Source organism: Colletotrichum fructicola, assembly GCF_000319635.2.
Source record: "Colletotrichum fructicola Nara gc5 chromosome Unknown KSG_Nara_v1_contig05, whole genome shotgun sequence".
Classification (NCBI taxonomy): Eukaryota; Fungi; Ascomycota; class Sordariomycetes; order Glomerellales; family Glomerellaceae; genus Colletotrichum; species Colletotrichum fructicola.
In genome coordinates this window covers 2,013,478-2,038,791 of record NW_027094055.1, presented here as the reverse complement: position 1 = coordinate 2,038,791, position 25,314 = coordinate 2,013,478, and the positions used below count along the sequence as shown (strand labels likewise).

The window sequence follows — 25,314 nt, the reverse complement described above, 5'->3', positions numbered from 1 at the left end:
AGGGATTGGTTTCAATTAATTTCATTAGTATGGAGTCCGGAGTTCTGGGGGTTTAATCTTAGCCTTTCGTTTCACTAGTCCACATGTCACGGCCTATGCATCTAGTTCTCGAATTCACAGTCTGTTCTCTTTTTGGAAACATAGCCTATCTAAATCCTTGCCAACTTCCCGCTTCACCTCCCGATTTTGAACAATTGAGAGGGCTGCCTGACAAACTTTGCTGAGCCCGGTATGCAACACCAAACAGCACTAAACCACATCACTTGGCTATCTTGGTCTTACCAAAGTCCAACTTTTCCCAACTCATGAGACAACCGCTGACCAGGGCAACGATTCCGCAGGCCACAATGAGATACTGGTTATTGGCGATCACATCTGCGACGTCACTCACAGCTGCTCCTACAACCCGCGGGTCAGCATCACTCCAGATCTTGGAGTCGAGTCCAGCCAGCGCCTCTCGGATGTCGTGGTCGCTGAAACCCAGCCCGTCGAGCGAGTCTTTCAGCTTATCAAAACCGATGTTCTGGAAGATGCAGCCGGCAAGAGCTAAAGTCACCGAGACACCCGCAAGCTGGAACATGATGAAGAGTGCAGTAGCATCCAGTCGTCTGTGTGCGGGCACGCTTTGCGCCATGACTGATACTCCCGTCTGCCACATGCAACCGACTCCTGCCCCAATGAGACTGCTCACGCCCATCACGCGGCTCTCTGGGGTCGTGGCTGTAATCTGGGCTTGGAGGGCGCCTCCGATGATGGTCAGGGCACCGCCAACGACATAGAAAGGCGCATATCTGCCGACGACGGGGATCATGCCCGCCATGACAATGGTGAAGAAGATGAAGGTGAAGATGAACGGGAGAAGCCTGACAGCTGCATCGACGGGGTCGAAGCCCTTGGTGAAGGCGAAGAACAGGGGGGTGTAGTACAGGGCGATCCCGTAGCTGCCTCCGACGGCGTAGGTGGCGAGGCAGACGAGGATGACGGCTCGGTTCTTCAGGAGGTCGGCGGAGATGTTGCGATGTGTCTTGTCGGTGAGCAAGCAGAACTTCTGCTGCAAGGCGTAGGCGAGGTAGATGACACCGACGAACACCCAGGCGATAATGGCTGAGTGCGATGACCATTCCCATTTGGACCCGCTGAAGATGAGGGCCGAGCAGAGCAAGATGAAAGACGCTACGTGGAGGACTACGCCCGTCCAGTCAACAACGCGCAAGCCCTCGATAACGGGCAACGCGCCGGGTGCGTGCATGTTCGGCAGGGCTAGGAGGTTGCAGACCATGATGATGGCTAGCATGGGGAGGTTGATGTACATGGCCTATGTGAACGTATCAGATCTTTTACGGTCATTCTCCGTGTGAAGAAATACTCACCCATCTCCATGTAGCCTTGTGATTTTCGGCAAAGGCACCGCCGATAACGGGACCCAGCGTAAGGCCAATGGCCCAGGACACGGCTAAGAGGCCTTGTGTCCGTGGGAGCTCCGTAGGTGTAGTCAAAGTCATGTTGATGATGATACTCCTGTTGAAACAGTCTCAGCATCAAACGGTAGGGTTCTGGAGTGGTTGACTTAAAACGCACAATTGGTATAGCCCGGCTCCTCCGATTCCCTGAATTGCACGACCGATGATCACCGTGTTGATGTTTGGAGCTGCGCCCGACACTGTAGAGCCGATGAAAAAGATGAGAGAATATCCGAGAACCTGGTACCTCAGGTTCCCAAGGACGACAATCTTGCGGGCGAGAGGGACCGTTGCGACGTTCATGGCTGTGTAAGCTATGGCAACCCATGACAGGAGATGGACCTGGCCGAATGCCTCGTAGATCGGGGGCTGTATGTTCGCCGTGTTACTGACATCGTAGCCTATCCGTCGAGTGATTTTTGTTAGTCTTGTACGAAACCTTCTGGCCATTAATGGAAATAATGCTGACCAAGAAGCAGTCCAACCAGACAGAATGCACCCTGAATACACGGCCATCGCCACGCTGGCCAACCTTCTCTGGGATGATTGCTCTCTGAAGTGACGCTTTCCACGTCTTTGGCTTCAGGTGCCACACTGCCAACATGGGTGCTCGCGCGTTCGGTGTCATCGACGGGGTCTGGCGTGGGCTTCCGTTCAGTCCCCATGTTGGAACGAAACAGACAAGAGGAAGACTTTGATTGAATGACTACACAACCAGAAGAAGCAAAGAGTGCTTTGGATGTTGTAGGCTGAAGACAAGCGTGGCACAAGAAACCTTCAAGTCAGGTGTCTACACCAGGCAAATATACCAAATCCGCTGCCGTCGAAGACACGGGAGGCGTCGCATTGTTATCTGTGATGAATGGGGGCGGGCGGCTCGATCCTCACATTTCACCAACACCAACAGATTGTCGACATGCAGTTTGCAGCCCGCCGCCCCCAGTCGAGCCACAGCCGCAGACCCCCATGTTCCAGCGAAGCAACCAACGGCGGACGCACATTGCAACACTAAGTTTTAAAAATAAAGACATTTAACGGGGCGATCCGAAAACGCCGACGGCAGCGGCAAAGACTGTTTGTCGCCGCAAACTCGCCCTCGAATGCTACATTGGGGCCGCGTGAAGCACCAACAGAACGTTGCATGTGGCGCCAACAAACCCATTCAGCACCACGGCCGGACCAACGTACGTGACGGCCGCCCCCAGTACGCCCGTAAGGAAGGACGGAACCCTGTGGCTGCGCCGCAATCTGCGATGATTATCGCGACAAACAGAGCACCAATACGGATGTTGCACGCTGAGAATTTTGATAAAGCTCGGGGTTATTGATCGAATTCGTCGATACCGCCGGAGTGTGTGTTCCGCGACAGCATCCGGCAGACCGACACGTAGTTCAAGCCAATCCCGAAGTGCGGAAGCTTCAGCCTGGGCGTTTCACGGACAAATGAGCTTGTTTGTGTCGTTGACTACGTATGATAAGCTTACGCACGGGAAGGAGTTGCAGGTGGCAGACGTCCGGGATGGTAAGCTTACCGAAGGAGGAAGTCTTCTTGCCCAGAGAGAGCGATTCAAGTAAGATTGCTGCATTCATGACCAGGATTCGATTGGGCCCGCAAAGTACAACACAGCAAATCGGGCAAAAACGCCATGCACGGCGATGATTTGGCTGGTTGCTGAGACCATTGAGGCTCAAGCAGCATTCCTACCCGAAGCTGTCAGATTTTCGAGATAATACCTAAAAGGTGTGGCGCGGATAGCTCCTGACGTGATAGTCGAACGTTGTTCAAACATGATCCGAACGTTCGCTTACCTATGGTAGAGGACGAAAATCGCCTGCATCCTTTAGAAATCACTTGACACAGAGTTTGTGGTCGAGACCGTTACCTTAGACTCGGATAATCGACAGCGATTGGAATTGATCTTGTGCCATGCTACGTATTGAAAGTTTGAAGCTGGCGTAACCTGTTAACAAATCCTGCGCTGAGTACATGTATCCAACGACTGTAACATATCGTAGACCGTGAAGTTCTGAGAAACGACAGAAAACCTTCAGTACAAATACATCTCAATGTCCAGCTCTGCGACAAAGTCTTCCGCCAACTTCAGCCGACAAACCCCTGGTTGCATTGTAGACCTCTGCCAAACCTCGACGACAATGTCCCAAGCAAGGCTAATTTCGTGATCTCCCCATCTCCTGACCACGTCCGAGAAGAGATCTCGCGAAAGAGACCGAGCAACAGTGTCCTGCTTAGTGGACAGGCACACTATGAAGAGGGGGTACATAAGTGCAGCAGCTAGGTGTGGCACACCAGGGAACGAGTCACCCTTCGAGTCGATGACAGCTTGGCAGGCAGCCAATGCCTTCATCTCAAGAAGCTCGTCGCCAAACCCCGCCGCTGCACTATTCTCCTCATTCTCTGTCGCAGGCCGTAAGGCGCTACAATGGAGTATTGCCGCAGTGCGGAAGGCTTCCCACAAGTGAATTTGGACAAGTTCACGGCACAGCTCTCCAGGCCAGTTGCGAAGTCTCTGTTCAGCGTCGGGAGAGTCCATATTGCAGATGAGGTCTAGAAGAGAGTACGGCAGGCCAGAGGTTTCTTGGACTCCCGTCAAATGACGCTGAGCAAAGTATGCGGGCCATATCTTTAGCGACTCCGTGCTCCGGTTTAACGTAAAATGTGGAACATCAAGAAGTGCGATGACTTCGATCAGATGACCGACGAGGGGCGATTGAGTGGTTGTCTCTAAAAGCTTTCGCTGCTGTAACACGGTATGAAGTCCTTTGAGTAAGGTAGTCCACTTGTATAGCCCATTTATCTGACCATGCAATCGTTAGACTCTATCACAAGTAGAAGATAATTCATCGAAACTTACGCTAACACTACATAAGAGGACTCCCGTGGCAAGAATTTCGTCTCGATGAAGGTTGTCTGGGGATTGAAGGTCATTGATGTAACCCGATATACCAAGCTGTAGATAAACCGGCATCAGATGCCTGTATTCGTTGGTCAGGCTCGCCTGATATGCTGCGAAGGTATTGCAGAGCGAGGTCGAAGTCTTTCTCATGGGTAGAATGTCTGACTTCATGAGTCCTCCGTCGCCAGACCTTCCGGTCAAAGTCAGATATCCGCTTTCGCAGACTATCGAAGTCAGCCGCCCGTAGAAAGTTCCATTAAATGGCACTAGCATACATTGATCGACCAGGAATTCTGTTATCTTGCCATCAACTGCTGGAAGCAAACCCTTGTCAGACGGACTTCTCGACTTGTCTGAGGCTGTCATAGAAGAGCTTTGACGATCCTCGTGTGATGTAGTGTCCGAACTACCGCTGTCAGAGATAGTCTGCACGCTTTCTACCCACTGTTTTCGCTGTTGTGCGACCCTTCTACTCAAGCTCTGCGGGCGAACTGGCTTGAGGATGATGCCGCCTTTGGAAGTCGTTCCGCTCGATGAGCCCCAGGTCAATCGAGTCTCATAACCTTCGCATGCAAGGTTTGCATGTGCGCATCGGTTGCAGCTCGGCTTGATCTCGTCGCATTTTTTACGGCGCCTCTTACACGTCCAACACCTGGAGCACATCAGTTCTCGAGAGCTTTATCCCATCAACTAGGGGCCAGAAAGATAGGCGGGAAAGGGGAACCGCAGCCGTATCCACCTTTGTGATGTGCCAAGGCACTTTGCAGGGCGGAGCCTCGGTGCTGCTCAAGCAGTTGGATGAGATGTCTTACCCTCTTCGAGATCTGGAACCGGGAGTGGTGACTTCGGACACAAGCCCAGAGTTTAATGATGACATACTGGCCATGGTGGGTGCTCTCAAGACGAGCTACTTGACGCTTGTGATTGGAAACGTGAAAGTAGAGTGGCATATCTTTTCTTTTCAATGCACTGATTTTAGGGAGCTCATAGGCGACATTCGGTGCTAAAAATTGCGGGGAACCCGGTCAATGCTGGCGGCATGCGGTAAACTCGGGCTCCGAGTAAAGAAGTGAGACGTTTGCCATCAATCGATAGTCCCAACTACTTTACTCTTGATATGTCTTGATCCATGAATATAATCTAAGTGACAAACTGGATTACCAAAGCCTTTAATTCCATCCGTGGTCGTGATCTCAACTCTGCATGTGTCTAAGCCTTCGCTACCATCAACGCTAAACAGTCCGAAAAGGGATCCCAGCAGGCGGTAAACTGCTGCATGGGTACGACGAAGGCTTCGACCCGACGGTTCAAAAAGCAATATACAATTATGTTTCATGCTATCGTCACTGATATAGGGTAGAGCTTGCAGTCGCCTCGACTTCAAATTGAACTACAAGAATCCACAGGCTTGTTGTACAAGAAACACACGTCCTTGTTGAAGGGCCGCTAGCACTGCTTAGGTCCCAAGCCACCCAAAGAGCAATCCAATTGGATCACGCAAGAGGCCCCACTGATCCGCCATTTATCCGTGCCTGCCCCTAATAAGTTCACATTCTCTACTGACGACGTGAACGATCAACATCTTGGGCCAGGTTCCAATTGACCACCCTTGCGTACGGTGGCCACATTCACCTAGATCCGCCAATATTCTACTTCTTCGAGGGTAGATTTCCAACTGTACGACCATCATATGAGATTCGTGCAGAACTTGCTGACAATAACCCTAGCCCATGTGCACTCACGGCAACTCAGTTCACACCGACCCCTTTCACCACGACGGCAACGCGTCATCGCCAGAACAGTCATGGTGGAAGCTTCCCTACTTGTCCCGGAGCTATGGCTCGAGATAGCCCGACACTTTCGCAGCAGATCAAAGACCAGGACGGCAGCCCTTGCACGGGTCAATCGCTACCTTCATAGCATCTTCCAAGCCGAGCTTTACCGTGCTGCTGTCAAACATTGGGCCTCTGAGATCACTATTTTCGCCGCTGCCAAGGGCAATCTGGAAACTCTGCAGGTCGCAGCCAAGTATGGTGCAAGACTCCAGGATTTCTATCTCGCAGACCCAACAGAAGAAGTGGAACACAGATGGGCGTCCGCACTCCGGGAACATCTCCCACCCCAGGCTTGCTGGGCCACACCTCTTCATCTGGCAGCGCATAAGGGCCATTACCATGTTGTTAAATGGCTTGTTGCGCAGGGGGTAGATATCAACGCCGCTGGCAGACTTATCTGCGACTGCAGGCCTGTGGGGAGTCGTGTACCAGTACCCAGGCCGGTCGCAGACCATCGCCACCCAATGTCCGATCACCCTGCTTGGACACCTCTACACCACGCAATTTGCGGTGGACATACTTCAGTTGCCAAGCTTCTACTCATAGCTGGGGCCAATCGCAATCTGATGGTACCGGTTGGGTCCGCCTCGTACCCAAAGGAGTTCACAGAGTTACAAGATAGCGAAGCAACCGAACATGGTGACCAGCATAAACCTTTCGCCTGGTTTCATGATCCAGCCCGGAAAGCCTTCGTCCAGGACATACACCCAATTCACGTTGCAGCGGCATTCGGCAACAGGTCTCTAGTCAAATACCTGACGAGAGAATGGGGTGTGGACATCGACAGACTAGATGACAATCTCGCGACACCGCTACACCATGCCATTGCGGCGAAGAACAAGTCCATGGTCGTGTACTTGCTGTCTCACGGGGCTGATGCGACCAAGCCATGGCAACTCCGTGTGGACAACGATGCCGTCGTGTCACACTACAACGCCCTCGACTTCGCCCTCGCTTTTGACGCTGACTGCTGCTCTGCCATCATGAAAGAAGTAAAAGACATAATGTGGATCGAAACTGTTGACGACGACGGGCATGTGCGCTATGAATCGAGCCTGAAGCCTTCACTCGCAGCATTTGCCTTCGAGCCAAGGCACGAAGAAAGTGTTTACACCTTGAGAAGTTACGCGAGAACGGGCAATGCAAACTTGATAAATTACATGAGATATTCGATCACATCCACCACGAAAACTCTATTCGTGATCCTAGACGAATTCGTTTACCTCACGGAGAAAGCAGCCTCCCTCGTGGGAGCTGGATGGGAACGTCATTTTCTTGCTGAAATGCAGGCGTCCTTCATCATTATATGCGTCACCAATGGCGTCAAACTGAATCACGGGATACATCTGAGGAAATTCTTTGATATCAAAAAATTTGAGATTGACAGCCCTTTGCCGAGGGAGAATGTCCTGCAGTTGGTCCAGCTCGTCGCGAGTATCCCCGATGCCCCGTCGCAATGGCTGCATCCTGGCGACAAGGGTGTCGAGTTTCTATCGCAATGTCCCGTCGGAACCCTGGCGTTGGTCTTTTTGATCAGCTCAACTAGCTCTGAAGACGTTCAAGATGACTTTCGCCTAATTGATTTACTCATTGAGAAAGGTGCAAAACTGGCAATTGACGACCATAGTACCATTGCATGCTCGCCGTTGGTCGTACTCCTCACTCGCTTGAAGTATGATGAGGACTACTATAGGATGTTAAGTCACCGCAGTTGGACGGGGAGGAATCTGGTCAGTTTGATCAAGAGGCTCGGATACGCTGGCGGGTGGAATACTGTTATGGAAGCCAACGCTCAAGACATGGTCGTCGCTGTCAACGACTTTTTCCACGCGATTCCAGAGGACGATAGAGTAACGCTATTTAGGGATGTAAGAAAGTCCATGCCTACTTCGTTGCAGGCATCAGTCAGCAAGGCATTGGGAGTTGAGTTGGAGAACGATATCTGAATCAGTCACCGCAGGCAGTCACAAGAAGCTGTGATGTTTCCACGGCAAAATATTGTTCAGATGCTACTGAAAATCACCCAAGTACAAGAATTGCAGACACCCCTCTTCGGTCTTAACAAATAGGAAGCATTACCAGTCACCTGGGTCAACTGGTACGCTTGCTATGATGGCTAGCCATTGCCTTTCCTGGATAGAAGATGGTATTGGAAATAGTTTGGTCATTGCAAAAAATGGAGTGTAAGCTTTTTGTATCCATCGACGCTTTCCAACAATTCGTCGATGATGACATGTTCGTCCTTCCCATGAGCAACCAAAATTGTACCCGGTCCATACAGCACCTTCTTATGCGACCCTTTGAGTCTTGGAACATCTGTTCCGTAACTGACTGGGGCGGACTCGAACCCTTCAATGTCGAAGTCTAATAGAGTTTCGGGGTATTCAAATTTGAAGTCAACTTCAACTCCCGGAAACTCTTGCACAACACTCGCAATCTGTTTCTTGATCTGGGGTAGGTCGGCAGCTACACGAACCGCACACAAGGCCTTTGCCTCCGCAGCCACGACGTTGTACCCGGCTCCTCCTTCAATCTTGCCCATATTGAAGGTCGAGGGACCTAGTAGATCTGAAAAGGGCCAATCCGTCGTTTCCAATTTGCTCATTGCTTTGATCAACAACGATATGGCGTTACTCCCTAGATGGGGGTAGCCTGAGTGACTGCGTAGCGTGTTAGAGCTCGCGTCCAGTCGTTGAAACTCCCACGAAACCTAACTTACCAAGCCTTTCCAGTCGCCGTCAACTCGAACACAACATGGCCCTTGTGACCTTTCCCTAACTTTCCCTCAGTAGGCTCTCCGAAGATGCCAGCCTCCCAGGTTAAGCCCATGTCGTTGGCAGCGATCATCCCCGGGCCTCCCTTCTCTTCGCCCACGACGAAAAGAAAACTGATGTCTCCATCTTTGATCTTGCCTTCCTTTCGAAGCTCCTCGATTGCCATGACTTGAGCGACCAGAGGGCCCTTGTCATCACAAGCTCCACGGCCTCTCACTATTCCCGCGTCTAAGTCGATCGATAGCGGGATGTGGGGCGGCACGGTGTCCATGTGGCAGGTTAGCAGGATGCGCGCCTCCCGTTCGGCGCCCAAATATGCGTAGACATTGTGTCGTGTTGAGCCCGGTTCAATGGCAATTCTCTCGACCGTATACCCGAGCCCTTTCATGTAGTCTTCCAGAAATATGCCAACTTCAAGCTCTTCATCGCTGGTGCTTTCGACTGACATAAGTTGTGACAGTAACTCCACGACCGGAGGAAGCTCCTTTGAGCTCGTCATCTTGGATATGAGAGTTGCCCGTGTTGATGAAATTGGACAGCAAATTGCAGACTTTCGCAGCTCCTTAGACGTCAATAAACTGTCTTAAATGTGATATGCTTTTGTTGCTTCATCCTACCGGCGCTGGTTGCCGTTCGCGGCCCGGAAATGGGCCCAGCAGCAGTCCCCGCACCGGCAGCGATACCGATTGCCGATCTCGGCGTGTGTGCCGAGTGTCCAAAGCCGCCATCCTAGCTATCGGCACCTGACCAGATTGCAGCACCACTAACAGCGATAGGCATATGGTAATCCCCCCCAGCGCTGACATTCCGGCTCGTGACATAAGGCCGGGAGCTAATCCGAGTTGCTTGGGAGGTACGAGCACAGCACACCTTACCATCTCACAAACCCTGCAACTATGGGGAGCATAACATCCCAAAAGGCAAGCAAGCCTAACATTCTACTCGTCGAATCGAGCGTCCGAGGTGCCGAAACAGAACAGTGGAGCCGCATACGCTCAAGCTTTAACATCATCAAGTACGACTGTCAAGACGAGGAAGAATTCTGCTCTCGGCTGGCCCCGGGTGGACCTTACTCAGCCATCGATGCGATTGTCCGGGTAGGATGGTTAAAAGCTGGGCAATTCGCAACCCATCAGCTCTTCAGAGGACCCGCTATCGCAAAATATCCTTCATCGCTCAAGCTCATCTGCTGCAGCGGCCATGGCTATGATGCCGCCGATATCCCTGCCCTCACGGCAAGGGGGATCACCTACGCCAATTGCCCGGATACATGTACAGAGGCTGTGGCTAACACGGCTCTGCACCTTATCCTGAACTCATTCCGGTACTTCACTCTCGCAGAACATCTTGCGCGGAATGATCGATGGCTTGAGAGTCGGCGCATAGGCACTATGGCAGTAGATCCTGCGGGCAAGATTCTGGGCATCGTCGGCATGGGTGACATTGGTATTGCCATTGCCCGTAAAGCCGCATTAGCATTGGACATGAAGGTAAACACAAGTTAATAGGAAGCATTGCCGTGAAGACCATTGGCTAACGCCTCACCAGATTCACTATCACAATCGTAAACCACGGGAAGATCTCCAGAGAATTGGTGCCGAGGCTGTCTACCATGAATCTCTTGAGTCACTCTTGAGAGTCTCAGACTGCATCTGCCTAGCATGTCCACTAACACCGGAAACAAAGCACATGCTGTCTACAAGTCGATTCGGCATCATGAAGTCAGAAGGGGTTCGTATCGTGAACATTGCACGTGGCGGCCTTATTGACGAGGACGCATTACTGGATGCGATGAAATCAGGGCGCGTGGTTGGCTTGGGTCTTGATGTTCATGCGGCCGAGCCCACGTTGAACCCAAAGCTAAAGGAGAACTACGACACGACACTCTTGCCCCACATTGGTGTTTGCTCCGGAACGAGTTGGAACAACTTTGACAAAATCACGCTCACGAACCTTGAAGAGTGGTTCTTCGGCGACAAGACCAAGGTGACTGCGGTAAATAAAGTCTGAATACGATATAAATATAGAGATGGAACGTAGTTTCCTGAGTTGAAACATCATGAGAGCTCCTCAACTCCAAAGACCGCGTACGTATTAGATGTCATTCGTCGTTCTGATATCCCAAGCCAAAGAAGAAACGCCAATTTCATCATTCGTAATGTCAAAAGCACTCGGACTCCACTCTGAGTATGGCTGGCCCAGGAAGTCTTGAATAAAGGGATCATCGAAGGGAGCTCTACCGACCGAGGAGACCTCAGCTGCGGGGCTTGTTGTTGTCGAGGGTGTCTGGCCAGTCTGCGATCTGTTGGGGTCGCCCTTTCGCCGACTCGAGGTCGGGGCAACGTGCGCGGCGAAGGTACCAGCAGCTGTCATGTACCCTTGTTTTGGACCTGTAACCTGGCAGCTGCTAGTGGCATACTTGCTCTCGAGGTCCTCCTTGAGTGTTGCTAGTCGGTCGCGAAGTTCGGCGGCTGGGAGATTACCGTCGTCGGCCATGGACTGCAGCAGCGTGCACGCTAAGTCGACGGAGTTACGGTCGCCATCGTTCGGGTTTAGAATGTTTGAGAGAATGAGTATGATGGTGGATGAGAAAATGAAGTGAGCATCGAAGTATCCGAAGGTTGCGATGGCCCCATCCACCCAGAGCTGCTTCAGGAGTCGATTGGATGCTCTCGCAGCATATATACAGGCCTCCCCCAAGGCAATTGTCATTGGCGGCAGCACCTTCGTAGACTCTGATGATGGCGATGACGGAGTTTGAGATTGGCGCATGTAGTATTTGAAGAGAAAGAGGAGGATAGGCCTCGTTGTCAATACCACGCACTAAAAAGTAAAGTCGTCAGTATTCAGTATTATTCTCGACTTCAATCGTAACATACCTGGTTGAAGTGAAGTCGCAAAGAAGCGACTGCCCTTGTGCTGTACGAGGGGGTTCTGCTGTGGTCGAGAGCCAATTCAGGAGGCAGTGTCGCATCCCATTCCTTCAGACTCGTGAGAATTCTATGAACGTTGCTGACAAAAGTCTTTTCGTGGGGCGAGTGAATTTTGTAAGTGTGGTCTAAAAGTAGACCAGTGATGCGGGCCAATCTGATGTTAGCGATGAGTTGACCCGCGTCCACGAACTCCTCCTGCTCCTCGGCAGAAAGGCCGTCGGATGAGGGAAATGGGGCATCGATATCTTCATCTTTGATCATCACCGGATGACCCAGCTTTGCACTGCATAGACGATCGAAGGTGTATACGGTCCACCAGACGCGCCGCCGATTCTCGATCTCAACTGGGGGCGTTTTTGGGTCATACGTGATGTTTCTGTGAAGACCCATAGTGACACTCAGTCGTAACGCAATGCCCGCGTATGTGTATGCCGTGTTCTGTCTGTTCAAGGCATGCGAGTAAAAGCACTGCGTCCATGTTAGATCACTTGAAATCAGGGCCATTTCAATCAGCGACTCACCATCAGAAGCAGAGTCTCGATGTACTCTATGTTGGGTTCCTCGTACAACTCCTCAAATAGCGACACTGATTGCAAGAAGAATTTCGCACCTGGCACTTCTCGCTGACTTGTCGACTTTTTGAGATACAGCTCACCGAGGGCAAAGACTGCGAACAGCCGACAGAGGAACATGGTGTCCGGAGTTTGCTCCGTTGCGGGGCCGTAGAGCCGATCCACTCTCTGAGAGAAAGACTTCTTCTTCAGCAAGTGGTAATCACTTCCGATAAATCTCAAGACAACTTGAACAAGAAGATTGGCGTAGGTGTAGTTCGGGAGTTTGTAGTCGGTCTTGATGGCTCGTTGAAGGGTTGGATGTTTGAAGACTTTGACGTTCCTTGGTGGTGTAGGACCGTCGTGCCATAAGATGTTGGCGAAGGCAGTAAACGCGGCAGCGCCGACATAAACTGGCCGTGGCGCTGCAGGATCACATATCCGCTGTTCAATGACGGGATGGACCACTTCAGCGGTGGAGATCTCTTCTTCCTCCTCCTCCTTTTCTTCGTGAGCTTCTGTGTTGACCACGATCTGGTCCGACACCTGGCTTGCTGACGGACTAGCCTGAGATGGGAGAGATGTCTTCCGCTTAAGCTCCTCATTCTCGTCTTGAAGTTGTTTTATGTAGCTGCAAATAATGAGCTTAAATCTTCAAATTTTCTTGGCAAAGCTTACCTTTCCAAGACTGAGATCTTTCTCTCGCGGACTGGATAAAGACAAGCAGCGATATCATTGGACCTGTCACAGGCCCTGCACGGAGTGCCTCCGGTACACTTGATCTTCTGAGCGTGGCATCGTTGGCAAGCTACAACGCTGCGTTTCAGCCGCTTCGAAGCACGCAATCCCGAGGACTCACTAGGCGATGCCATGACTCCGACCTACCATAGCTTTTCGACAACATTGAACAGCGAAATGGAGAGAATCCGGCGTGGAGACTACTGTTGGAGTGGATCTGGTATTTAGATCCGCATCCTTACCCCAGTTGTTGCGGGGGAACGAACCATGATAAGGAACGACAGCTGCTATTGGAAGAAAGTGCCGGGCCTATCTTCCCTGTATCTACCCCTATCATCGCTAACGCGCGCCATGGGCTGTTTATCGTTAGTCCATGCAACCCAATCTTCGGGCTTTGTTTCTTTCCTGAAGATGACAGCTTGAAAGCAATACTCTGTTCGAGTTTCTTTTGAAAACTTTCGCATTAAAGTCATTGCTAATTATTTGAAAGTGTTTAAACGAAAAACGAGGCTCGACAGACAACAGCTTGTGATTACAGAGTGTACTTGTAGTACACATCGAAGTCTCCCTTCTCGGGGATGCTCGGCAGAGGAGACCCCTCTTCCTCCGCCTTCCTGATTCTCTCTGCGCGCCTCTTGTTTACAATGTGCATTCCTATCATGAGAGCGGCAACACACGCCAATGCAACTGCCGCGAGACCCATAGCGATAGACAATCCCCGGATATATCGGGGCTTGTCCGAGCTGACGAAGATTTGACCCACTGCAACTCCAGCAGTGTTGCCAAGGGTCAGGGCACCACCAACCATGGTGGCTCTCTTGAAGTGTTGTGCGGCGTTGTCGCTGAGCCACTGTTGAACTGATAAGCATCTGTTGATGGTCAACGCAGGATTTCCACTCACCATCAGACTCATTCCTGTTGTAGGGTAAATTCCCATCACAGCAACTGTTCACTTAAATTAGCAAGGTTCGATGCATTGAGAAGTTTTTGGCACGGAGGAACACACCGAAGCAGGCAAAATATCTGACACCCAAGTTATCAACGGAAATTAGCAACGCGTATCCGATGATGAGGCAGACAAGAGGACCACCGATCCAGTATCCGCGATTTCCAGTCTTGTCGGACATGTAGGCTGTGAAGAGGAAAGTGATAAGGCCCCAGACGTAGATGGGAACCGTCATCAGGTTCGCAGTAACCGAAGTGTAACCCAAGCCATTGACAATGGCTGGGAGGAATGTTGTGAAACCGTATAGGGAGATGTCGACAGCGAACTGGAAGATCCAGCTATTGAACTTGTTAGCTCTGTGAACGAGAAGCTTCAAGTTGCATCGTAGACGTACTGGAGATGAAACTTGGGATCGATCAAGCCATCAATGACAGCCTTCCAACTAAACTCTTCATCAATACCAAAAGAGGGCTCCAATTCGTAGCGAAGTTTCATCATTTCTTTCTCCTCGCGCGTCAGGAACCAGGCGTCCTTTGGTGTGGCAGGGAAGAACAGCCAGAAGAGCGGAGCGATGACAATCGTCATGCAACCTTCGACAATGAAGAGGGCTCTCCATGTCGAGAAGTATGTTCCGGTTCGGATTTGAGTCAATGCATATGCGAAAATGCCACCGAAGGCGCTGGCAATTGCACTGAAGGCAAAGATGATAGACGATCTAGAGCGATGATGAGCCAAATGAACATCAGCAAGTTCGGTGCACCCAACCTCTTGCCCCTTTCAGACTTCTTGTACACCATCCCAATGTAAACATTGATGCAAGGAATGAGGCCAGCTTCAAAGAAGCCAATAAGCATACGACAAGCGTAGAGTCCTTGCCAGTTATGGACGAAGCCGGTGCCTAAGCAAACGATACCCCTGAAGATCGCTCTTGTTATTCGCGTGTTTCTAAAATGGATGTGGATGCAACCTACCAAGCGAGACAACAGAAGGTGAGCAAGTGTTTGGGGCCAATGATCTTGAGTAGAATAGCAACGGGCCCCTCGAATGGCACATATGTAGCGTAGAGAAGGGTGACAGCAGTGCCATATTGGTTGCCAGTCAAACCAAGGTCTGCTGGGAGGCCGGCGATCTGCGCGTTTCCAATGTTGCTCCTGTTGTCAATCTGTTAGCTATTGCGAATCCACATGTAGTAGTTGATGGCCGACTTGCCTGTCAAGGTTGGCCAACATGTACAGGATTCCGAGGCCACCGATCGCCCAGATCTACAGGTAAATAGGTCAGCATGGACACACGTAACGAGACACGAATCTCCTTACGTCGAATTTCCGCATCATCTTAGCCTCCTTGACCGGGTCGATATAGGCAGAAACCTCATGGCCCTCGCTAACATCGTTACCCTGGCCATCCTGGCTGCTGCCGGTCTTGATGTCGAGTTGCTTGTCTGCACTCATTGTGGTAATCCAGTCCTGCAGCCGACCAAAGATGGAAACTGGCGTCGCATCGTCAAGAAGCCGAAGTCGGCATTTACTGTAGATATATCTCTATGCACAACTCAACAACAGGTCTGGAGAACTATCATCCCCCCTAGTTGGCGGGCGCGCCACGGCAATCCTCATATCTGTTGATGCCTGTTTATCGCCCTACACGCTAGGGTGGCGCAGATGATAAGGCTCACTTGGCGCAGGGTCGCCGGGGTAGCTCATCCGATCCTTATCAGCTGTTATCAGATTCGATCGGCACTTCATTTGACAAACCGACTAAGCTTCGATAAGCCGGCAAGCATTGCCGATCGAGTCTCGGCACAATGATGCTGAAGCCGAGTTGAAGTTGACTTATATCGAATATAGGACAAGGCATGGAGAATTGAGTGCAAGATGCTGTTTTGAGCAGATGCTATCAAGCTTAACACTATTGAACAACTTTGAAGATGCCATCAGCAATCTCCCAAGAGGGAGTTCGTATTGCGATAGACAGAGGCGGTACTTTTTGCGATTTGTGAGTTCATCCCTAGCAAGCAGTCAACATCACCTCTGTAGCTTGGGAGAAGCGCGATCAACTAACACGCAACTCGTTTTAGCTGGGCAAGAATTCCTGGTCATAAAGAAGACCTCGTCTTCAAGCTTCTGTCTGTATGTCCAGATGAATATGACGATGCTCCTACCGAGGGCATCAGGCGCATCTTGGAAACTGCTACAGGATCGTCAATCCCCAAGGGAACCCAACTAGACTTGGCACCGGTTGAGAGCATACGCATGGGAACAACTGTCGCCACGAATGCATTACTCGAGCGCAAGGGCGAGAGAGTTGCCTTGCTGATTACGAAAGGATTCGGAGACCTTCTCATTATCGGAAACCAGGCCCGACCGCGATTGTTCGATTTAGCTGTGAAGAAACTGGATCGCCTTTATGAGAAGGTCGTGGAAGTCGATGAGAGAATCACCGTCGAAGGCTCTTCAGAAGATCCGGACTCCCCCGTTATCGACATAGCCTCAGACACAAGTCTCTTCACCGGCGTCAATGGTGAGGTGCTAAGGTGCATCAAGAAGCCGGACGCAGACGCCGTCAAGAAAGACTTGCAAGCCGTCTGGGATGAGGGCTATCGCAGTTTGGCCATCGCGCTGATGCACTCTTACAACTTTCCGGACCACGAACTGCAGATTGGCGAAATCGCTAGAGAGATGGGCTTCAAGGTCTCATTGTCTTCTCAACTTCAGGCCATGATCAACATCGTTCCTCGTGCTCAATCCGCCACCGCCGACGCCTACTTATCACCCATCACGGAGAACTATCTGGACAGCTTCCGAAAGGGCTTCAAGGGCGAGCTGATGAATGAGGACGGAAACAAGCTTTTGCTTTCTCAATCGCATGGCGGTCTGGTCAAGTTCAGTGACTTCACCGGTCTTCGCGCCATTCTTTCCGGCCCCGCTGGCGGTGTCATTGGATATGCGAAGACTTGCTATGATGCAAAGGAGGGAACCCCGGTTCTTGGGTTTGACATGGGAGGAACCAGCACTGACGTCTCCCGTTATGGAGGAACGCTTGAGCACGTCTTTGAAAGCACTGTTGCCGAAGTCCCTATCCAATGTCCCCAGCTGGATGTCAACACTGTTGCTGCCGGTGGTGGGTCTATCTTAGAGTGGAACGGTGGTCTCTTCAAAGTCGGCCCTGACTCTGCCGGCGCATATCCGGGCCCAGCGTGTTACGGAAACGGGGGCCCATTGACGATTTCGGATGCCAACTGCTTCCTGGGCAGAGTTTTGCCGGAGTATTTCCCTCGCAAACTTCATGTCGACACCGTCCGAGAGAAGTTCCTCGCGCTCACGGACCAGGTCAACCGGGACAAGCATGGCAGCGACAAGCTCACGCCGGAGGAAGTTGCGATGGGTTTCATTCAGGTTGCCAACGCCACAATGGCGAGACCAATCCGTACTTTGAGCGAAGGCAGAGGCTTCGAGGCGTCGGCGCACAATCTTGCTTGCTTCGGCGGCGCAGGAGGCCAACACGCCGTTGCCATTGCCCGAGATCTCGGCATTCTTCGCGTTCTCATCCACCGACTATCCAGTATTCTGTCAGCGTTTGGTATGGCACTTGCTGATATTGTCGTTGAGCGCCAAGAGCCGGAAGCCGTGACGTATGGACCGGAAGCTCAGGAGCGATTGACTCAGCGTTTTGAGTCCGTCTCTTCGCAAGGGACGAAGGACCTTGAGCTTCAGGGCATTCCGGCTCATGGAGTGTCTCACGAGAAATTCCTCAACATGAGGTACCGGGGCAGCGATACAGCCCTGATGATCCCCGAACCAGAGGATGGAGACTTCGCCGCAGCCTTTGTCACCCGTCATCATAGGGAGTTTGGTTTCAGCCAGGAGAGGGATATCCTGGTTGACGACGTCCGAGTCCGTAGTGTCGGAAAGGCTGTGGAGCTTCCGTTATCGAACCCTTTTGAACAGATGGCAGGCTCAGAACAGTTCCCTCACGCCGATGCAACCAATGCGAAGACTCAGAGGATATACTTCGAGAAGTTGGGCTGGACGAATGCGCCTGTTTTCCACATTGACAACTTGCCTAAGTTGAGCAAGGTCCAGGGCCCTGCAGTGATTTTTGACGCGACTCAAACAATTATCTTGGATCAAGACAGCCATGCTGTCGTGCTGGACTCACATCTGGTCATTGACCTGGTCAGCCGAGAAGAGAAAACAACGTCAACGGATGAGGTCGACCCGATCAAGTTGTCTGTTTTTGGTCACCGTCTTATGTCAATCGCAGAGCAGGTACGTCACCGCCACTGACAGTAATTGCAAGGCCAATTCTAACACAATGCAGATGGGGCGAACTCTTCAAAAGACCTCAATCTCCACAAACATCAAGGAGCGACTGGACTACTCTTGTGCAATCTTTTCAGCATCCGGCGGACTTGTTGCTAACGCACCCCACATTCCCGGTCATCTTGGCTCAATGAGCACGGCGATCAGGTATCAGGCGGAGAAATACGGGAAAGATGGCCTGAAGCCCGGAGATGTCATTCTCTCTAACCACCCCTGTGCCGGAGGAACTCATCTGCCAGATCTTACTGTCATCACGCCAGTCTTTGACGACAACGACAACCCGACGAGAATTATGTTCTTTGTGGCAAACAGAGGTTTGATCTATGGGCTTCGTTTGTATAAGCCAATTGCTAACTCTTGATAGGTCACCACGCTGACATTGGAGGCATCCTTGCCGGTTCAATGCCACCCAACTCCACAGAGCTTTGGCAAGAAGGTGCTGCTATTGAGTCTTTCAAGATGGTCGATAGAGGAGTCTTCAATGAGGAGGGCTTGGTAGAGGAGCTCTACGTAAAGCCTGCGCAGTATCCTGGCTGCAGTGGAACGAGGACATTGCGAGACAACGTCGCCGACCTGAAGGCCTCAGTTGCTGCTAACAATCGGGGTATCTACCTAATCCAAGATCTCGTCCGACAATACTCGTGGCCGGTGGTTGAATTCTACATGGAAGCGATTCAGAAGAATGCCGAGGAGAGCGTCCGGGCCTTGCTGAAGACCTTCAGCCGCCGGTTCCGCGGACATCCCCTGAAAGCTGTTGACTACCTGGATGATGGAACGGCGCTGGCTCTGCGGGTGACCATCAATGGAGAGGACGGATCCGCCAAATTCGACTTCACGGGAACCGGACCGGAGGCGTTGAACAACCTGGTGAGTCTGCTCTGTAAGGATTTGTGGCGGCAAAGGCTGACTTGATTTCGCAGAACACACCCTCAGCTGTCATGTACTCTGGCATCATCTACTGTATGCGCTGTATGATCTCTTCAGATATCCCCCTGAACCAAGGATGTTTGGCACCCATCGAGATCTACTGTCCACCAAACACCCTCTTGTCACCTAGTCTCAAGGCTGCAACCGTTGGATCCAACGTCGAAACCTCTCAACGCATCGTCGACCTCATCTTCAAAGCATTCCGTGCTGCAGCTGCCAGCCAAGGTACCTGCAATAACTTGACATTTGGCTACGGCGGCACGAATAAGGATGGGCAAGTCACCAAGGGCTTCGGATACTACGAGACGATTGCTGGCGGTGCTGGTGCAGGTCCCCACTGGGAAGGCCAATCAGGAGTACACACGAACGTCACGAACACGCGCATTACCGACCCAGAGGTACTGGAAAAGCGTTACCCCGTGTTGTTGCATGAGTTCTCTATCCGCAAGGGAAGTGGTGGTCTCGGCCGAAGACGAGGTGGCGATGGCTGTGTTCGTGATATCGAGTTCCGCAGGCCAATGCAAGTAAGCATTCTGTCAGAGCGACGTGTCATCGCGCCATATGGTATGGCTGGTGGCGAGGAGGGTCAACGGGGAGTCAACCTTTGGATTCGGAAGGATAATACCGACAACACCGTGAGAACAATCAGCTTGGGTGGAAAGGCGACGGTGATGATGAACCCTGGTGATCGCATTATCGTGCAGACACCAGGCGGTGGGGGTTATGGACCCAGTGAGGAAGTGGTGGAAGAGTTCATCCCTGAAGATGAGGGAAAGGTGGAAGGTATGAAGAGCAATGGGGTCAATGGGTTTTCCCACATTTCACGGGCGAGCGGCAGTGTGGCCAACAGAGAGTCCGCCGCAGCATCTAACTGAAGACGTAGCTCAACGATAAATCAATCATACAAAGAGTCAGACACAATAATCACACATATAGACAGCCGCAAGTCAGTGAGATGAAGCTTTCTCAATTATGAATCCCTACAACCAGGGGTTGATTGACTGGCGTGCAAAACGGTGATGACAGAACTCCTTCCAAGATACACAAGGCGCAAGTTTGCAACTTCAGGGGCGGCAAAATCTTCCTTGACATGACTCCCGCGAACGTGATCGTCGCAGCAGAACTAGCCAGGCAATCATTTCCCCTCCCAAACCTTGACGCCTCCCACGTTGAACACGTGCATCTGGTTTCTATCCCAGAACCCATCCTCATCAGCCGCGATCTTTGCGGCAGCCTTCGGCTCGGACAGTATGGCGCCAAATTTCTGCCACGCAGCCTCATCTTCGAACTCGATTGTCACGATGACATCGTATTTCATCTCCTTGTTGTTTCCGAAAAGGACAATGGGCTTGTCATCTGCTCCGCCGTGTTGGGGGTAGTATCTGGTGTGCTTCAGGGGCATCGCGTTGCTACACAATTCCTCCACCAGAACTAAGTGTTGCTCGTATCGTCTCTCAAACTCGTCGTGCGAGATACCGTCTTTCCGGCAAGCGAGAACCATGCTGGTGAAAACCATGTTGATAGGACTTTAAGCGAGGATGTAATAGAACATTGAGGATCTTGAATATTATTTCGAAGACTTGCTTTTCGAATGATTTGAGTTGTGATGAACGTTGGGATCCAAGTGAATGATGGGATTTATTGCCGAACTTACAGGTTGCTGTAAGTGTACTTATAGTCCAACGCCGTATTCGGTTCCCATAACACAGATCTAGGGAGTATTCCTGTATGTTCCAGCGCCTTCACTTTGACCCATCAAGCCTCTTCCGTTGCCTGAAACATCAAAGCCCGAAGTAAGCTGACACCAGACGGCCTCAACTGGTACTGATTGGCCTCTAGTGGGTAGCACAGCGACAATACCCCGCTACTCCGCACCCAACTCCGCCAGTCGCGAACACGATCAACTCCGCAGAGGGCGATACGAAAACTCCGCAGAACAGTGATCTACGTTGCAATTAACTACGGATGGCTTAAACCTATGTAGGTAATTGAGTGTACACCCGCGCTAGGTGAGAAAGCAAAAAATTGCCCACACAGCCTGGGCGCGGTGCGAATGAAACATTGTCCGCGGCCATTTTCTTAGTTACCACATGGGGCTTCTTTGAGCTTAATTGGCTCGGTTTTTCAACGCACGTACAGCAGAACAGAAATCCAAGACGAAAGAGCGTTATGATATTTATATGTATGATCTAGTCTTGATAATGAAAACGGAAAGTGGCTGGACAGATATCTCGGTTGTTTATAATGGCACTAATCATTCCCACGATTGGATGATATTGAATGAGACTTGACTAGCTCTGTGAGTTCGCCGGCATCGGTTCTTAAGTAACATGGTCTTTGTCATTATCTGATGTTCCTAGAGGTCAGGGCGATTTGGCACCGAGCCTACACTTGCATCAAAGCTCTTTTGCGGGACTGAAGTGCTTGCTTTACCAAAGTAGCATTGGATGCAAACTCGAATGCATGGGGCAGTCCAGGCAGAATATGGAGCTCAACCTCAACCTCTGCTTCCGCTAGCTTGTTGGCATAGGCAATGTCTTCAAACATGAAGAGATCCAGCTGTCCCACATCAATGTAGGTAGGTGGTAGACCTCTCAGGTTTTCAGCTCTCCCCGGCGCAGCATAAATCGAGGCATTAGCTTTCGGGTTCCCGGCTACTCCTTCGCCCAAAACGGAGCTCCAACCTAGCTGGTTGGCGTTTTCAGTCCACAGGAGGAACTGGGTGTAAGCAGAGTTCTCAGGTAGCCGTGTTCTGTCATCCAGCATGGGGTAGATCAGAACCTGCTTCGCGATGGGAGGGCTTAGGGCGCGGTCTCGGGCTAGTAGGGCGGCACCAGCCGCAAGTCCGCCGCCAGCGGAGTCGCCCATGATAGCGATGCGCTTGTTGTCAACGTGGTACTCCTTGGCGTGGTCAGAGAGGTATTTGAGGCCATAGTAGACGTCCTCGGTAAGCTTGGGACCTGGCTGCTCTGGCGCGAGACGATAGTCTACAGCGAAAAAGTCCAGCCCGTAAGAGTCAACAGCATTGGCAATGTTGGGAGCATACAGCTCGACGCTCCCTGCCACCATGCCTCCGCCATGGACGTAGAATACTGCAGGCTGTTGCGTGGAATTTTTGGGCTTGTTGGAGTTAGAAAAGTGTGTGATGTTGAGAACCGTCCCGTCGTGGCTCTCAAAAGGGATAATGGTTTGAAAAACATTTTCTGCAATGGGCATTCCGAAGCCGAGACCCTCTAGCAGACTGTCTCCCCATTCCCGTAATTCAAATACGTCTTTGAAGGTTGCGGGGGGAGGAGGAATGTTTACACCCGAGAGAACTGCTGCAAACTCGGGGTCATAGTGAAGAGTTGAAAGAGACATGTTGATCTTTTGAGGAAGGACCAATGTTGTTGTTGCGTATGCGCTTCTCAAAGCTGGGAAATTGCGGACGTGAAGCATGCTTTTTATATCAAATCTTCGGTCTAAAATCTTCAAGGCTGTCTAGCGATCGCGAGATATCTCCTAGCTTAGACAACACTTGCATTTTGCAGCAAGTGGGCGGCCAAGTCGAACTATGGAGGCTGTGAGGTAGTGTTGGGGCCCTATTGGTGGGTGGGGTCCAGCTGAATATGGTGATGGGGATGCAACCTTGCTCTACAATTGAGACCCCAAGGGTTAGCGAGACACACTCTTTCTTTTCAGATGACGATTCCAGTCAGCTTTAACCATTCTCAGCCCCGTCCATCGGGTGGCTAAGACAATTCGGTGTGCTCAGACAGGCTTCAAACCCCCAACAGTGTGGGCACATGAGACATCGTACGAGACTATTGATCTCATCACATATGGGGACGCACTGCTTTTTTTCCTTGTCGCCTAAAGAGTTTTTTGGGGGGTTCTGAAAGTGGATGCAATCATCGAAGAAAGAGTCGAAGTGTTGGTAGATGACCTAGCAGACGCGTCGCTAACGGTGCCCGGTGGAACCATCCATGTAATCGCTGAAAGTCCTGGTGAAGATGCCCAACGGAAAATGCATTTTCAAACAGAAAAATGTATCTACAAACGGCGACCTCTGCAAAAGACACGACTCAGAAGATTACTCGATTGGGTAACTCATTTGGGATTGTCACTGCGGAGGAGCCGAGGCATTGAAGTTGAGTTTATCGACCACGCTGAGTGGCACTCAGTCCTTAGGCCGGCAGAGAAGGCACTGATGATAGCAAATACAGTAAAGCAACAGTAGTAAATATGGTGCTTCATCTATGGTCAAAGTCACAAATGAGTGAACCGGTTGAAAATGAAAGTGATCCGTGTCGGCATTCATAAAGGTCTCTCACGTCCTTAGCCAACGCAAATGCATCAGGAGGTTCTATTCAACGTCAAATCGTTGCTAGAAACTTGGCCGGTCAGTTTTAGCATCTCTTGATAGAAACAAAATGAAATTGATATGATAAGCAATCTGGGTCCTAACAACATGGCATTGCGATATTGCCATTTCGGCCTCCTTTCCTGTAAGCTGCCGTCAGTGCTTGAAGCTCTCAGATGCCAAACCTTCAACGCGAGCCATCCCTGCGCTGGATGACCTCGGATACTTTCCACCGCTATCATTGGTCACAACTTGCTCAAACTCTCTCCACAGCAGCCAGTGTCGAATGAAACCACACTTAAGTCTCCGCGACTGTCATTTAGTTGCCAAATTCGAGGTTGTAGCTAGCCTCCTTCCCTTGGATTTCATTCCGGGCTACAGAATGAACGCCGTTGAACATACTCAAGCGAATTCATAATGAAGTCAACACCAGTTGAACAAGGTCCCGCGACCAAGCGTGCATCTTGCGACCGGTGCAGTAAGTGGATCTCGCCTCTTCAAAAACGGCGCTAAACATGAACTGATCCTCTACCCGATAGGAGAGAAGAAAGTGAGGTGTGATGGGAAAGGACCGAAGTGCGGCAGATGTGCAAGATTTGGAGCAGAGTGTTTCTATTCCATCCAAAAGCCAATTGGCCGGCCTCCGCGGCGGAAGATCTGCGCATGCGGCGTGTCCACCCCGATGGATGACCGGCAGGCGGGTACATCGGAGCCGTCTACCCGGACGCAACTCTCGGCAATAGGGCCCAGTTCCGATCATCCGCTCAGCACAGAGACATTGGCTCCAACTTCGTCCGCATATACAGGGGACTCAATTCCGGATCAAAACGACTGGGCGACTAACAATTCAATCTCAAGCACCACTACCCTCTGTGAAGAACAGGCGGGAGCTGGACTGGACGCCTTATCTGAAGATGGTGGGGTCTTGATTACAACAGCTCCAAGTCCCGACAATACTCCGCTTGGTTCGACCGCGGCTCCTTCCAATCAGTCTTCGTGCGCCTGCCTCGCGAGCTTGTACCTTATGCTAGATCAGATGCAGGCAAACGAGGAGATGACGTTCCCTTCAGGCCTCCATTTCTTGAGAGGGATGATGGTAAAGGCAAGAGACATCATCCACTGTCCGATCTGTCCGACGAGATTTCTGTCCGCCACACAGAATATGTCACTGTTAGGCGGACTTATGATGTCTATAGCAAGACAGTACGGATCTGTGCTTGAGGCTATCGAATCCGAGGCAACAACGGCGACAAGACTCAACCAGACCAAAGTCATTGAATTCCAGGGCTTGGGTTCAGACGGAGTCGTTTCATCGCCAGATGCGCCATCTGGCGCACCGGGGTTCAGCATACAGATGCATCCGCTAGAATGGATGATTTTAGCCAATAAAGCTGTCAAGACGGAGATTCATGGTTTAGATGGAGCAAGCAAGAGTTCTTTCATGGGTTTACTGGACGTCTTGGAAGAGCGCCAGAGGGGCTGGCACAGCAACCCTCGAAGCCAAGATTATGCCCAATACGCGAGCGGTGCTGATCGTCCACCATGCATTCGCATCATTGACGAAGTCAGGA

General features: G+C 51.3%; 10 protein-coding genes across 10 annotated transcripts; 3 read left to right on the top strand and 7 right to left on the bottom strand.

Moving 5' to 3' along the window:
- Window positions 1-259: 259 nt before the first annotated feature.
- patC-2 (Efflux pump patC) lies at window positions 260-2,125 on the bottom strand (the record flags this gene model as incomplete). Its single annotated transcript, XM_032034732.1, has 4 exons — window positions 260-1,315; window positions 1,371-1,518; window positions 1,579-1,861; window positions 1,930-2,125. The coding sequence occupies 4 exons, from the start codon at window positions 2,123-2,125 to the stop codon at window positions 260-262; spliced, it is 1,683 nt and encodes a 560-aa protein (XP_031885880.1).
- Window positions 2,126-3,508: 1,383 nt separating this feature from the next.
- CGGC5_v009259 (Transcriptional regulatory protein moc3) lies at window positions 3,509-5,261 on the bottom strand (the record flags this gene model as incomplete). The annotated part of the gene is made up of 4 exons (XM_032034731.1): window positions 3,509-4,276; window positions 4,334-4,599; window positions 4,651-5,027; window positions 5,188-5,261. The coding sequence occupies 4 exons, from the start codon at window positions 5,259-5,261 to the stop codon at window positions 3,509-3,511; spliced, it is 1,485 nt and encodes a 494-aa protein (XP_031885881.1).
- Window positions 5,262-5,702: 441 nt separating this feature from the next.
- ASB5 (Ankyrin repeat and SOCS box protein 5) lies at window positions 5,703-8,156 on the top strand (the record flags this gene model as incomplete). Its single annotated transcript, XM_032034730.2, has 4 exons — window positions 5,703-5,731; window positions 5,968-6,052; window positions 6,103-6,176; window positions 6,245-8,156. The coding sequence occupies 4 exons, from the start codon at window positions 5,703-5,705 to the stop codon at window positions 8,154-8,156; spliced, it is 2,100 nt and encodes a 699-aa protein (XP_031885878.2).
- Window positions 8,157-8,374: 218 nt separating this feature from the next.
- On the bottom strand, window positions 8,375-9,483 carry CGGC5_v009257 (Peptidase M20 domain-containing protein; the record flags this gene model as incomplete). The annotated part of the gene is made up of 2 exons (XM_032034728.1): window positions 8,375-8,870; window positions 8,930-9,483. 2 exons carry the CDS (start codon window positions 9,481-9,483, stop codon window positions 8,375-8,377), a joined length of 1,050 nt encoding a protein of 349 aa, XP_031885876.1.
- A 397-nt stretch (window positions 9,484-9,880) lies between these two features.
- Window positions 9,881-10,994, top strand: yvcT (putative 2-ketogluconate reductase; the record flags this gene model as incomplete). Its single annotated transcript, XM_032034727.1, has 2 exons — window positions 9,881-10,474; window positions 10,533-10,994. 2 exons carry the CDS (start codon window positions 9,881-9,883, stop codon window positions 10,992-10,994), a joined length of 1,056 nt encoding a protein of 351 aa, XP_031885877.1.
- An 84-nt stretch (window positions 10,995-11,078) lies between these two features.
- CGGC5_v009255 (putative transcriptional regulatory protein) lies at window positions 11,079-13,340 on the bottom strand (the record flags this gene model as incomplete). The annotated part of the gene is made up of 5 exons (XM_066152147.1): window positions 11,079-11,807; window positions 11,864-12,385; window positions 12,439-13,099; window positions 13,147-13,177; window positions 13,328-13,340. The coding sequence occupies 5 exons, from the start codon at window positions 13,338-13,340 to the stop codon at window positions 11,079-11,081; spliced, it is 1,956 nt and encodes a 651-aa protein (XP_066008336.1).
- Window positions 13,341-13,738: 398 nt separating this feature from the next.
- Window positions 13,739-15,603, bottom strand: CGGC5_v009254 (putative transporter; the record flags this gene model as incomplete). The annotated part of the gene is made up of 8 exons (XM_066152146.1): window positions 13,739-14,056; window positions 14,108-14,151; window positions 14,213-14,490; window positions 14,547-14,867; window positions 14,918-15,067; window positions 15,124-15,303; window positions 15,386-15,414; window positions 15,469-15,603. 8 exons carry the CDS (start codon window positions 15,601-15,603, stop codon window positions 13,739-13,741), a joined length of 1,455 nt encoding a protein of 484 aa, XP_066008337.1.
- Window positions 15,604-16,079: 476 nt separating this feature from the next.
- On the top strand, window positions 16,080-20,276 carry CGGC5_v009253 (Uncharacterized protein; the record flags this gene model as incomplete). Its single annotated transcript, XM_032034724.1, has 5 exons — window positions 16,080-16,147; window positions 16,230-18,420; window positions 18,473-18,788; window positions 18,839-19,341; window positions 19,395-20,276. The coding sequence occupies 5 exons, from the start codon at window positions 16,080-16,082 to the stop codon at window positions 20,274-20,276; spliced, it is 3,960 nt and encodes a 1,319-aa protein (XP_031885872.1).
- Window positions 20,277-20,536: 260 nt separating this feature from the next.
- Window positions 20,537-20,917, bottom strand: CGGC5_v009252 (uncharacterized protein; the record flags this gene model as incomplete). The annotated part of the gene is made up of 1 exon (XM_032034723.1): window positions 20,537-20,917. One exon carries the CDS (start codon window positions 20,915-20,917, stop codon window positions 20,537-20,539), a length of 381 nt encoding a protein of 126 aa, XP_031885873.1.
- An 869-nt stretch (window positions 20,918-21,786) lies between these two features.
- nlhH-2 (Carboxylesterase NlhH) lies at window positions 21,787-22,761 on the bottom strand (the record flags this gene model as incomplete). The annotated part of the gene is made up of 1 exon (XM_032034721.1): window positions 21,787-22,761. One exon carries the CDS (start codon window positions 22,759-22,761, stop codon window positions 21,787-21,789), a length of 975 nt encoding a protein of 324 aa, XP_031886064.1.
- Between the last annotated feature and the right edge of the window lie 2,553 nt (window positions 22,762-25,314).